The sequence below is a fragment of the Phaseolus vulgaris genome, chromosome 2 (assembly GCF_000499845.2).
Source record: "Phaseolus vulgaris cultivar G19833 chromosome 2, P. vulgaris v2.0, whole genome shotgun sequence".
Lineage (NCBI taxonomy): Eukaryota > Viridiplantae > Streptophyta > Magnoliopsida > Fabales > Fabaceae > Phaseolus > Phaseolus vulgaris.
In genome coordinates this window covers 12,192,461-12,206,911 of record NC_023758.2, presented here as the reverse complement: position 1 = coordinate 12,206,911, position 14,451 = coordinate 12,192,461, and the positions used below count along the sequence as shown (strand labels likewise).

Sequence of the window (14,451 nt, the reverse complement as noted above, 5' to 3'; positions counted from 1 at the left end):
GTCTTACTCCCGACCAAGTCATTTACGTCATGAGGGAGCTACATGAAGGGGTGTGTGGAACTCATTCAGGGGCACGGACTATGGCAGCAAAGGTATTGCAAGTCGGCTATTATTGGTCGACCATGCAAGGTGACTGCACTTAGTTTGTTCGCAAGTGCCTAAAATGCCAGGAGTATGACACTTTGTCTCACCAAAAGCCTGAAAACCTGCACTACATCTTATCCCCATGGCCATTCATGAAATGGGGAATGGACATAATTGGACCCTTCGCTCATGAAAAAGGGCAATGTAAATTCCTGCTGGTCGGCATTGACTATTTCACTAAGTGGATCGAATCCGAACCCTTGACAGCAATAACCGCACGAAACGTTCAGAATTTCGTATGGAAAAATATCGTATGCAGATTCGGATTGCCCCGGGTCATCATTACTGATAACGGTCGGCAGTTCACTAACCGAGGATTGGCGAAGTATTATGAAAAACTTGGCATCAAGCACATTACGAGTTAAGTCGAGCATCCACAGACCAACGGTCAAGCTGAGGCCGCTAACAAGGTTATCCTGAATGAGTTGAAAAAGAGACTTGGTCCGGTCAAGGGAAATTGGACCAACGAGCTTCTCGAGGTGCTTTGGGCCAAACATTGTACGCCTCAGTCTACGACTCAAGAGACCTCATATAGTTTGACGTACGACACAAAATCCATGACTCTGATCGAGATATGTGAACCCTCACTACGACGGCAAACGCTGGACTTGGGTTTAAATATGGAAAGCCTATTGGTCGGCCTTGACCTTATCAATGAGCTTAGTGATAAGTGCAAGATACGAGAAGAAACGTGCAAGATACAAGCAGCAAGGAGATATAATTCAAAGGTGAACTCGCAAAGCTTTCAGAAGGGAGATTTGGTCTGGAGGATGAGAAGTGATGCCCAAAAGGATAGCGGAAAATTCTCGAGCAACTGGAAAGGTCCGTTTCGCGTCGCTGACACAGCGGCCGGCGGAGCATATGATTTGAAATATTTATCAAGAAAAGGTGTACCTAGAACGTAGGATACCACGCATAAAAAATTCTACTATAGTTGATGAATAATATTAGTGTACTCTTTCCTCGGTCGGTCATTTTATCCCTAAGGAGGGTTTTTCGACCAAGAAGGTTTTAATGACACACTTTAAAAACAAAACCACTATGGGCACGTCTTCGTCCACACTTATAAATTATAACTTAAATGTTATTCACCAATTCATTCGGCCTGCAAATTATAACTTAAATGTTATTCACCGATTCATTCAGCTCGCAAACTATAAATTAAATGTTATTCACCGCTCGATCGGTCCACAAATTATAACTTAAATGTTATTCACCGATTCATTCAACCCGCAAACTATAACTTAAATGTTATTCACCGCTTGATCGGTCCGCAAATTATAACTTGAATGTTATTCACCGATTCATTCGGGCCGCAAACTATAACTTAAATGTTATTCACCGCTCGGTCGGTTCGCAAATTATAACTTAATGTTACTCACCGATTCATTCGACCCGCAAACTATAACTCAAATGTTATTCACCGTTCAATCGGTCCGCAAATCGCTTACATGTTATCTATCGGCTTAACGATTAAATGTTCAACCTACCAACCAATCAGTTAGAAGGTAAATTGCGCGCGAATAATCGTCATGATCAAACATAAATAAAGGAAGCCATTTCGTCGTTCATACAAGAGCAGATAAATTATAATCAAATATAAGCAAAAGAAAACATTCGGTCGTTCAGCCATAGTTGATAAAAGTTGACAAGTTAAATTGTTCAAAGCCCACAACCCGGGACCAGGTTTCATCTACTCTATGACGTCGACCGAGTTATCCTGCTCAATCACTTCAAGGCGTTGTGGCTCCTCTTCCATAGCATTGTCGGCCCCCCACCTAGCGGCATTAGCTTGCCATCTACCGCGTCCATGCATAGGTCATACTGAGGGTCATCCGATGGCACATCATGATAATAAGCAACTTGTCGGACGCCCTGGTTGAAACTTTCCTCACTAACCTGCAACATGAATCCTTGGCATTTCTCCAACTCAGCATTAAGAGATTCCTCTTTAGCGGCTGCATTAGCTTTCTCGCTCAGAAGTTGATCCCACTCCGCCGTCAACTTGGTAAGAGTAGCCTTTAAGCCTTCTTGGTCCTCTTTGGCCAGTCGGTCATGCTGGCGCATTTATTCCCGGCAAGCTTCGGCGACTTCTAAAGCCGCCTTCAGTTTTCTAGCCGACTCTTCCAACTCGGCCTTCAGCTTGGGAACAATTGTCGTGTTGGCTCGCTCTAGTTCATCCATCAAAGCCTTGCCCACAACGGTAGCCCGGCTCTGCAGCTCCACCCATTCTCTTATCAGTTTTTTGGTGGGGATGGTCGCCAGCACGCCTTCGTCCTCGAGGAAAAGGTCAAACTGCATGGTTTGACCCACCCGCAGGGAGGGACTTAGCATGGTTGGTTCCACTTCAGCTCCAATGTGAACTTTGGTCAAACGCACCCTCTTCCGATTGGCAGACGGTGGAATCGCCACAATGGGTGGCGCAACCTCTTTAGCGACGGCCAATCCCTTGTCCGCCCCGGCTAGCTTCCCAATTTTCCGGGCGCTTGCTTGACGCTTGAGATTGTCCATGAACTTCCTAAGTGCGAGATCCATTCTCAAGATAATCCATGCAAAGCATAAGTACAATTAAATAACATTAACACAATGAATAAACAATTGAATGCAAGAAATCCACGTACCATGGAAGTTCGCCCACTTCTTATCCAACCCATATAGCCTTATCAGCTCACGGGTGGGCAATTTATAAGGCAGCTAGTCGACAACTACCAAAATCTCCTTGTCAAAAGGTGACAACGAAGACCACAACCAATTCCCGAGCTGGGTGGGTTTATCCGTCCGGTGGAAGGGGAATTTGGTTGTCCCATCTTCATTGTAAAAGTACTCCCGGCCATCCGGCTCCACAAAAATCTTGAAATACCTCTCTTTGAAATTTTTGTATGAAGTGGTAAAAGAGGCGAACCGAATATTCCCCGATCGGCTAGACAAAGATAACCGACTCACAGGAAGGCTTGGGTGGGTATTAGAGTAATACAAGAAGGCCTCGGGTGTTGGCTCGGGTTTAAAAAGACTACAAAGCACTCAGAACGCCTGAAGGGCTGCCTACGAGTTCAATTGTAATTGTGAAGGAGCTACGCTGAGAATCCGAAGGACCCCCATTGTAAAACCATCAAAGGGTAAGTTTATATGTAAGTCGGCAAAGAAGGTATTATATACAAAGAAGAAGTTAACCGAGGCATTCTCCCGACTGTGGCATACACAGTAAGTCACACTGCAAATATCAACTACTATTGCTTCATTCGGGCCGCCGGGTGCTAAAAAAGAGTTTTCGACAAGGAACTTATCTAGACTATCTGCATCCCTTAACCTAGTGGGGATTTTCATAACTGAAGGATCAACCAGTCATAACTTGGATCGTCTGACGACTGACTCGCACCACCAAATGTAGTGCAAGTCGCGGATGACTCAACATCTACAAAATTCAGAGAGGAATCCACAGAAGAAGACATTACTGACCTGGAATACAAAGGTTGAACAGAAAGCGGAGGACTCGACACTTGGAGCAAAGACACAAGGGGTTGAGAGTAGAAAGAAAACGTAAACTTTCTAAAGTACTAGTGCAGTGCTATTTATAACCAACAACCTTGGAGAGAGAATTCCTCTCCCCTCACCTAGCACCGTTAGATCCATCATGATCCAACGACCACATTCATTCGACACATGAAGCGTCACGAGATCTCCACCGTTGAACACATCTGATGAAACAATTTTTCACAAAAGCGGCGGTTCTGCCAAGCAGCACATCTCTGACACTCATTTAATGCAGCCAACTGCCACCCACATTATATACGACTCTTCAGAGACAAATCTCTTCGAGCCTGGGAGGCAAATGTACCGGTCTGGGTCCGACCGACCGGAGACCTGGTCAATATGTGCATTTAGTAACAATACATGTACAATAAAGGAGCAGTTACAACTAAGATTGAATGCGCGATAAATGCACCTGGAAACACCTTCGCGATAGAAGGAAATCGACGCACACACATTATGATCAATTAATGGTCAATTAATTATCCAGCCCGCACAATAAGGGCCCATAAGTCAACCTATAAAAGAGATTTCTAAGTGAGGAAAAGGTACGTTCTTCAAGAGATAACAAAAATATTAGAAACCCTAAAAATAATTAATAGTTGACATGATAATAAACACGAAAATGGAAAAAAAAAATGAAAAATTTACTGTTGTGAGAAAACTTGTTCATATTTCACATAAAATATTTTTTTATAAGCTCTTTCAAAAAATTATTGTTTCACATAAGTTTGTTTGCTATTAAAATAATCTTCTTATGTACTGTTGATCTCGTTAATGACTTCTCTCTCCTTCATTGGATTATCCTTATATAAATGTGGAGAATTGTTTTTTTCACAATAAACTGTTCAGAATGTGATTTTGATATATGAATATTTAAGAATGGACTTTCTTAAGAAGTTACGTAATTAACTATTAGTTAAAGATAATTAGTTTACGTAATGTATTAATATAATATATTGATTTGGTTTAAAAATTATATTTAGTTGTTGAATCTTTAAAATATTAACTTCATATAAAAAAATTGTCACATCATCGAAGTTCGCTCTCCAATCTTTTTAGCATACAGATAATTTAAGCTTTTTCTTCTTAATTATACGGACACGGTGCTCAATGTAAATGAAATGTAATCTCTTTTTTGACTGGTTTTTAGTTTTGTCATATTAAAAGGTAACATGTAAATGAAATACAACTATTTCATATATGAGAGACTATGTTAACTCAAATCTTCCACTATAAATTAGTATAAGAGAACAATTAACAAACAAATGATTTATTTGGATAGATAATTATTGTAACATTCTTAATTTTTATTTTTTATATAATAAAATAAAAGTAAAACAAGCAATATCTAATTAACATATGAATATATACAATTATCTCATAATTCTATCTAAAAAAAATATTCCTCTTCATAGGAATTTTAATATATACATAAAAAGTTTTAAAAACAAAACAAACGTATTCAAATTAAAGTTATCTCATTCTTCAGCTGCTTACTGAGAAGCTCTATCACCTGCAATCTCTTATGCTTCCATCCGTGTTCAACACGATCATCACAGATAAAGTAACAAACACAAACAAATAACAGTGTAAGCTAGCTATATAATTTTTTTTATATAATTTCAATTTCAAATTAATAAACATAATTCATCAAGTCTCATACAATTTCTCAACCCATCAAGTGTCTATTAAATTTCATAATCCATCTTTCACATGTCAAACTTCTACTGACTCACAACACATAAACACTCCGGAATACTCGTGTGTTGACTTAGACTCAGAGATTTGCATCTGTCATACTATATCACTATTGAAAATTTAAACTATCTTCCCTTACCTTTACTTGAGCAGATTCTCATTAAGAGCTTCAAACCTACCCAAAACTTCAAGAGTAGCTTAACACCACTAGCTAGGACTATGAGCTAACAAAGACTAATCCTAAAGCTAAAAGGGTCACATGCATAAACTTAGATCGAGACAGATCTACAAGTTCAAAATTTAACTCAAAGAGAAGAGTAAAATTGAACTTATTCTATCAGAGATTCTGATCGGGCAATCTTGTAGTCTTCGCTTCAAGGAGTCTAATGACGAACTCTGATCATCAAATTGATGCGCGAGAAAGTTAGAATCTTAAAGAAAAGGGAGAGGAAAGGAAAATGAAACTTCTAGAGAGATGGTGGTTCTTTTGAAATGAAACTGGAATAACTGAATTTTTTATTTATATGTTCTTTTCATTTTAATAATAAAATATTCAGGTATCATTTAAAATATACCTATTCTATTCTAAGGTAATTTTCTAGATCCTTACAATTATAAGAAAAAATAAATTAAATTTTTTATTTAATTGTTTGTATTTGTTATATTGTAATATTTAATATTAGAATAATTAAAAACACACACACACCCTTTTTTTTTCCCTCTTTTTTCAATCCTCTCACCTTAACCAATATATTATTGATTCAAATACAACTAATTTCCAATAATAACAAAAGACTAACTCAAATTAAGTGAAGTGTAATAGTTTCGTTATGGGCTACCATTTGTTTCCAAGTATTATCTAGTTTTTATCTATAATTTCTAATAAATATATTAGTTCCATGAACAAAAATTTCCTATCATAATAAAACCTAGATATATATGGATGATAATTATGTAATGAAACCCGAGTAGTTAAATTTTGTTTTATAAATGCATGTGTTAGAACTATCTAGAAACTTAATAACTCATTATTTGTTTCGATGAGTAATAGAAAATAAGGAATGAAAAATAAAAAAATGAAAAAGAAGATTGTTTGTATTAAGTGAAAAAATTAAAAACTAAAAAAAACAAGTATTTTTTATAAAGGTATATGATTGATTTGAAAAAAATTAGCAATGAACATATTGTCTTTATATTCAAATAAGTTTATATGGTAAGTTAAATATCAATACTTAAACTATCTTTCTTTGCCTCAAAGTTGTTGAAATTTTGTTTTAGAATAAACTCATAATCAACTATGTATTACTTAATTAGTTTAATTTAGTCTAAATAACAATTTTTTTTTACCAAACTAGAATAATTTTTATTTTTAATTATTAAAATAAATAAAATTTTAAAAAATTACTAAATAATCGTACCATTTTAACACGATTTCAATGTAATAAGATTTTTACTAATACAAAAGTTATATCAATGTGACACAATTTTAGTTGAAATCTAATTACATTAAAGTTATATCACATTGACACAACTTAAGTGTTGAACTAAAGTTGTATCACTTTGTCAATACTTATTCATAGTGAATTTGTGTAAACTCTACACGACTTGTCTATTTTGATAATTTTTTTAAAATTTTATCCATTTTGATAGTTTTTTTTTTAAATTTTATCCATTTTGATAATTAACATATAAAGTTATCACATTTTAATAAAAAAATCTCAAATAACTCACATAAATAGTTTTAGTAAAGATATAATTCATCGTATAAATACAATTTATAAAATAAAAAAAATGAACTTTTAACCTATCTCGAATTGCTTAAAGTTACAAGTGTTATTGATATTAGAAACTACGTAATCGATTAAGCAAGGGACATACTTATAGTGAATTATGTAAGTATTGAAAATAGTGGAGATGGGTTGTGGGGATGAAGGAGTTGATGAGAAAAGCAAGGTATCTAAAGTGCACAAGTGTTCTCTTCCATTCTAAAGCCTACTTTAACTGGAAAAAGCAAAACAGCCAAGTCAATCTCACTTTCTCACCAAATTTAACCCCTTCAAACAAGAAATACACGCTTATGGGTCACGCACAACTTTCCTTGCATTTCAACTACAATCACATGCCTCATTTGCAAATCACCGCCTTCAACAATATATCCACAAAGCGTTAAGACTACATTTCTAAAGTTTTCTCAATACAAATATAACTAAGATACAAGATTTTCTTAAGCTTAACTAGTTATATCTTTTGAAATAAATAATTATCAATAAATTAAATAAAATTATACCAATAATGTGATTATCCAACAATTATATTTACCTTGGAAAAACATTTTTTTTTCTCGTGATCTCACTCATTCCCTCACGTACTCTCTTCTCTGACCAAACACCAAAAGTATTATTCTCTTCTACTCTCCTCATTAATTATTTCCCTCCTTTAATATATACCAACAAGGAAGGATTTTAAAATTCACCTAATTTTCTGTAAACAAGATAACTACGAACAAAGACTAGTAATGTAATAATAAAGTTGAATGACACATTATTCCTTACACCTTTATTCTATAATACAAGCAGAGGGACGAATTTACATGGTTCCGTCCCCCCCTTTTTTTTCCAAAAGTTATTTCAATACTAGAATTATTAATGTTGTTATTTTTAACTTGCAACTTTAAAAGTAAAGAGGTCAGCTATTCAATTAAATCATAAACCTTGATCATATAGTTATTTAAAATATATATTTAAGAGTATAATGCATTCATTTTTAGTTTTATCTTTCTTAAAAGACTATGCATTAGCAATTATATTTAAGTTTGGAACATCCTTAACATAATATGGGATTAACTTTTTGAAAGAGGAGATAAGTAAAACATTTGAAGAAGAGTTGTATATGAGAATGAGGCATTTTGCCTCTCTTTTTCCCATTATATTACAACATCATCTCCTATTTTAGCAACAGCTTTTTGTGGCAGTAATTCTTCCGTTGGATTCCCAGGGCTAAACATAGGGTGTAATTAAAAGTGGAATTGGGGAGTTAGCAAAAATAGTGACTCAAGAGAGGAAGGCAAAGAGAAAGAAAGTAGTAAAAAATAGTAAAAGAAGATGAATGAGTGTCATGTGGTTAAGAATTGAAAGGTGAGCATATATATTCCTTTGTCTAAGGTAGTAGTGATATTTTAATGACCCCAATGGCAGTGCAATAGAGAGAGAGCAATAGCATATAAAGAGTACCCGGTGCCCTATCATTTCAATGTCACACTCCCCCATACAAATAGAAACAAGAATCCCCCGACAGCTGGAGAATATGACAACCCATCTATCTAATTCATTTATAAACCTGTACATTCAATTCAAACCAGCAATTTAAATGCCTAATTACCAATATATATATATATATATATAACCTAACCATACTCTGGTTTTTTTTTTTTCAAATCATAATTATGATCGTACTCATTAATTCAAATATCCCCTTCCTACTACCGATATTTTTCGTAATCAATAAATCTCCAACACATATCTTCAATTTCCCCCTAATGGATACATGAACAATTTTTGTAAAATTAATTTACATACCCAAATTATCCACGACCGTACTTAATTAATATTAACTTAATGACGCTAATATTTTTAGGTTTCCTTCATTTCAAGCAACGCTGATGATACTGTCCCCACCACCGCCGAACTTCCCTGCAGAAATCGCCTGAAAAGCCGATGAAGATGACGACGGCGACGAGTGGTCACTATTCGTCGGCGACTGTTCGTGTGACCGAGGCGTCGGCGGTGGCAGATTCAACGACAACGGTAAAGGCTCTATGAGTTTTGTCGGAGAAGCTTTCTCTTTCAAGTTCAAACTAGCCATCTTCGAAGACGGTGGCACCGGCAAAATCGGGGTCGGCCTGATCGGCTTGGCTAGCCTCTCACCGCTCGCCGGCAAGACAACTGGAGATAGACCCATCGGAAAACCTGCGCCAGGGAAACCGCCATAATGCGACGGCGGATATGTTGCGCGGATAGGCGCCGCCGCCGTTTCTTGTTCTTCTTCCATTATTGTAGAAGATTCCATCACCTGAAATTCCAAAATAAAAATCTATTAAAATTAGACCTATTAGCAAAAATGTAATTTCCTATTTTTATTACTCTCTAAATTAAAGGTAAAATTAATTAATTACTCTCAAATTTTAAAAATATTTAATTGAATCTCAAATTTGTTTTTAATTAATGATTTAAATTGGAGTTAGTTTATGATCGTTTTTAAAAATTGTCAATTGAGTAGTTTAATTTAAAATAAATTAGTAATAAAATCTAATGACATAATTTGTCATTAATTCTAGACCAATAAAATTTAGTGACAAAATTTAGGGAAAAAAATCATTATTGTGCAAAAGAAGAAAATGAAATTGAAAGTACCGTATCGGTAGTGATGTCGAAGAGGCTAGATCTCCGGCGGCGGCGGTTCTGGTTGTGGCGACGGAGGAAGTACTTCTGAGCGTGACTAGCGACCTGAGTTGGCGTGCGAGTTTTGACGAAGTTTCTTGAAATTCCTCTCCAATCTCCTTTTCCGACTTTGTGCAAACCTAGCAGGAACAGTCTGTGCTCTTCCTCCGTCCAAGGAACACCTTCGTAAACCAATCCAAAAACTCAATCGATCAATTAACTAGTCTCTCAAGCCAAAAAGCGCCAAGTAGTTATCAGAACAATTAAACAATCCGTTAATGATTGTCAATCTGTTAACTAATTACCTCGCTTGCGCTCGCGCGTGCGGCCGGAGGCGTGAACGACGTCGTCGGAGGCGTAGCCGGCATCGGCGGCGTTGGATTCGGCGTCGTACTGAGAGAGGTTGTTCATGCTAGCGCTCTTCCTGAAGGAGGAAATTCCTTCGGTGACTCGGACGCCAAACAGCATGAAGCCGTTTTCCCGGGGAGACGCGGCGCCGGAAACAGCAGCACCACCGTCGGTGCATGTCCGTGAGTTGTGGCCGTTGTTCCCGCACTGTGAGCACGTGCGAGACATCTCAACAGTCCATGCAATAAATATGGCTAACAATATATATGTGTGTGTGTAAGATTAATGGATATGATGATATAAGGTGAAGAAATAAAAGGTTTGAAAGATGAGAGGGTGTTGAGTTTGTGTTTGTGTTTGTGATGGAGAGAAAGAAAGAGACATAGGGAGGTTTGGGTGATATATAGAGAGTTTTGCTTTGGTAGGGTTTAAGTGTTGAAAGTGTGGTGTTGGTGTTGGTGTTGGTGTTTGTGTTTGTGGTAGGCGCTGCCGTACACTAAAGTTACTACTAGGGTTACTTACTACTATTACTTGCTAATACTCTACGGTGGGAAACCAAAGGGGGGGTGTTTGGCACTAGAAATTATTATGGACGTTGATTGGTGTCGTCCTGGTATTGGTGGTGCTGTTTCGTTGGGGAGACACAATCCATCAATCAGGACCGTCCATTACTGTGCTATGTTTGGCTTGCCTCGGTAAGCACGACCCTAAACGTGTGTGCTACCATCGTTTAGCATTTAATATATTTCCCATAATATTTATGGACACCCTGCAAATCTGGAAAGGAAAATTATCCATAAATACTCTTTCCCACACCCAGACAAAAACAAAATAAAACACGTAATAAATTAAGTGATGCAATAAAAAAATTAAGTAATCCAAAAATTATAAATATTACATCAAATTTCTTCGTATTATTATTGTCAACAAAAACAAAATATACCTATGTATTTATTATATACAAAATAATTTAGTGTCTTAATTACCCTTTCTGTTTCATGCTACTTTTAGTTTACTTTTAAGTATTTCATTTTGTTTAAAGTTTTGTAAATGGTTTTTTAATAACCACATTGTTAATTCACCTAAATCCTTGAATAAACTAATAATCACATTTTACCTCTTTGATATGAAATAAATAAAGCGTATATTTTGATATGGTTAAAGTACTACTAACACGTACAAGCTAGTAGCACTGAAGCTAAATTTTATCCAATTTTTTTTTATATATTCTCTAAGTTGCTTTAAAACATTTTCACGCGTTTCCTCTTAATCAAATCTCCGTTTTAGTCGAGTCATTTCATAGATATAATATTCTTTACACATTATTAACAGTCAAATAGATGGTTTGTTGCGCACTTTAAAAAATTCATTAATATACATGATCGAAATCATTAATATGTAAGATTATTGATGTGACTATGATAATGTTTGACCAAAATTATCTTGGCGGAATAAGTGAGCAACAACAAAATCAAAATATTTAAAAATAACTTCTTCGAATACATATTGGGGAATTACAACGATAAATAATTAAAAAATGATTAAAACTATTAATTAATTTGTATTGTTACATTAAACTAATAAAGTTAATTTTGAGAGTTATGTTATTATAATCCTACTTCAACTTATCTTTTATAAATAAGTTGATATTATTAAGTAAAATTTACGTTTTTGATAGCATTAAATATTTCACTGAATATTAATTGAGTGCTGGAAACATTTTGCAAGTATTCCTACTCCAACTGATATCTTGAGAAGAAACCTTTTAGACTAATTGCATTTTTTTTTCTTATTTTATGTTTTTATATTATATTTGTATTTTCTAAAAAAAATACAAAAACGTTTTAAAACTGACATTTTTAGCTTATATTTTTCTTGATTCATCTAATGTAATGGTTTCAACCTTTTGAAGAGGTGATTTGGAGATGGAATTAAACTACAAATCATGAAAGAAGATAATAAAGAAGGAAGACTTGAAAATTGGGTGTAAAAAGATGAAAAACTAAAAAAAACGGACTTTAAAAGGTCAACATTTCCTTGTAAATAGGAAAGTAGACAGTCAACAATGTTTGAAAAGAGAAAGTTGCAGAAGTTAGTTAGGATATAAGAGAGAATTGAGGTTCATTAATTGTCAAAGCTAAAATCCATCCCAATGTAGAAACTATATAAATAGAAATACTTAGTTACTTTATACAAGATACTTAGTTAGTTGCTGCGCTTGTTTTTTAGGTTTATGTTTTTGACGTTTTAAGTTCTAAGAAATCTATTCAAGTTCTTCTTCATTCGCATTTCTTCTTCTCTTTCATTCTTGCATTTTCTTAGTTCTTCTTTCAAAATGAATTCAATTATGAAAATGAGTTTCAGTGATTCAAACATCATGTCAGACGATGTTCTGTTTTAGCATTTTTCTCTTAAAAAATCTTTACAAAATTATGTTTTCGATTGAAAATGAGTTTTAAGGACATTTGAGCTGAATGGTTTTATGTTTCTTCATTTTCAAGGAATCTAAATTTGGGTCCCTTGTATTTGAAGTAGAAAAACATTGAACCATGGTTCTGATCCTTATTTTTTATGACTGAAATGAGTTTTGTTTTGCTTTACTGCTTTTTTGTTCAATTCATGTTTGTTTACATTTCTATCATTTACTTATGAAGCTTAAATTTCCCTTTCATTTTCAATACATTCTAAAACGTTCTTAGTTTACAATTCATCATGCCGTGTTTTACGTTTATAGATTCTACATTTATGCAATTTACTTTTTCTTCAACTTATCTTTCTGTGTTTTAAGTTTCCAAGCCTATTACAAATTTTATTTTGTGTTACATTTTTTTTTGTTTAAAATCAAGCTTACTTTTGATTTCATTTATGACTTTACATTTCTTTACGTTTTAACATTTACTAAATATTTAGATAGAATTTTCTTAACCGCAATTTCAGTTTCTGTTCATTGCGTTTACGCCACCAATTCATAATCTGAATTTTGCTTTAAATTTATGTTTTACCATTTACTTTCAAGTTATTTACATTTTCGATGTCATTAAATGGACTATGAGACAATTGTCTTCTTAGATGGTCTAGTGTACACTTTATATTGCATTTTACTTTCCTTTAAATTATGCAATTTAAATCAAATTTCCCCCCTTTTAATTTGTTAAAAACATAATATTAAACAATGGATTTCAATTAACATATTTTCTCTGAGATTCGACCTAGGTTGACCCTATATTACATTAGGGGAAAACTTAATATGTCTATTTTGAAAAACTGAACGCGACGGAACAATTATCAAAATAGAGTCGTTGTTGTCGGGGAGATAAAGTATCAACTGAAAATCTTTGCGTGAAAAAAATTGTTTTAATTTGATTTTTTTTTTCATAAATAATTACCCTACACTTTACTTGATATTTGTTTTTCCAAACAATTATGTCACAAAGTACTGATTGAACAATGTGAATGAGGTATATGACTAGAAATAGACAAAATATATTATACCCCTTAAACCATAATATTGAAAGGACCTACAAAAGATTGAACAAATTAATAGAGGATTGCCATCTAATTTTGTATACTACTTCTTCAAGCTCTGATTCTGAACACCTTGAACCAGAATCAATGGTAGTGATCAGAGAAAGAACCTTGAAAGAGCTTGCTAACCAAGATGTTGGCTATCAACCATTATGCATTCAGGTGCCAATCATGCATGAGGGAAATTTTAACCATGAACTCCAATCATGATTAATACATTTGCTTCCAAAATTACATGGCCTAGTTGGAGAAGACCCTCACAAACATCTCAAGAAATTTCAAGTAGTACGATCAACCATGAAACCACCTGATGTATCTGAGGATCTGGTGAAGATGAAGGAATTTTCATTTTTGTTGAATGACATAGCGAAAGATTGACTTTATTTACAGTCAAGCCCAATAATCATGTGGGCTGAAATAAAAATACTTTTTTTTTGACAAATTCTTTTTAGCTTCAAGGACAACATCTATCAGAAAAGAAATGAGTGGTATAAGACAACTGAATGGGAACCTATATGAATATTTGGAAAGGTTCAACAAGATATATGCTATGTTCCCAAATCATCAAATAAATGAACAATTGATAATTCAATACTGTTATAAAGGTTTTTTTTTTACCAAAGGAGAGAAATGTTATTGATGGAGCAAGTAGAGGAGCACTATTGGATAAGACGCCAACAAGAACTCGTTACCTGATCTCTAACATCATTGGGAATTCACAGAAATTCAACAAGAGGAATACTAGAAGATTAGTGAACTAGTTTTCCAC

General features: G+C 34.6%; 1 protein-coding gene across 1 annotated transcript; it reads right to left on the bottom strand.

The window, feature by feature from the left end:
• Window positions 1–8,493: 8,493 nt before the first annotated feature.
• On the bottom strand, window positions 8,494–10,928 carry LOC137810696 (transcription factor MYB1R1). Its single transcript, XM_068612095.1, has 3 exons — window positions 10,115–10,928; window positions 9,783–9,991; window positions 8,494–9,441 (listed from the first exon to the last, which is right to left on the bottom strand). The coding sequence occupies exons 1-3, from the start codon at window positions 10,383–10,385 to the stop codon at window positions 9,019–9,021; spliced, it is 903 nt and encodes a 300-aa protein (XP_068468196.1). The 5' UTR covers window positions 10,386–10,928; the 3' UTR covers window positions 8,494–9,018.
• Between the last annotated feature and the right edge of the window lie 3,523 nt (window positions 10,929–14,451).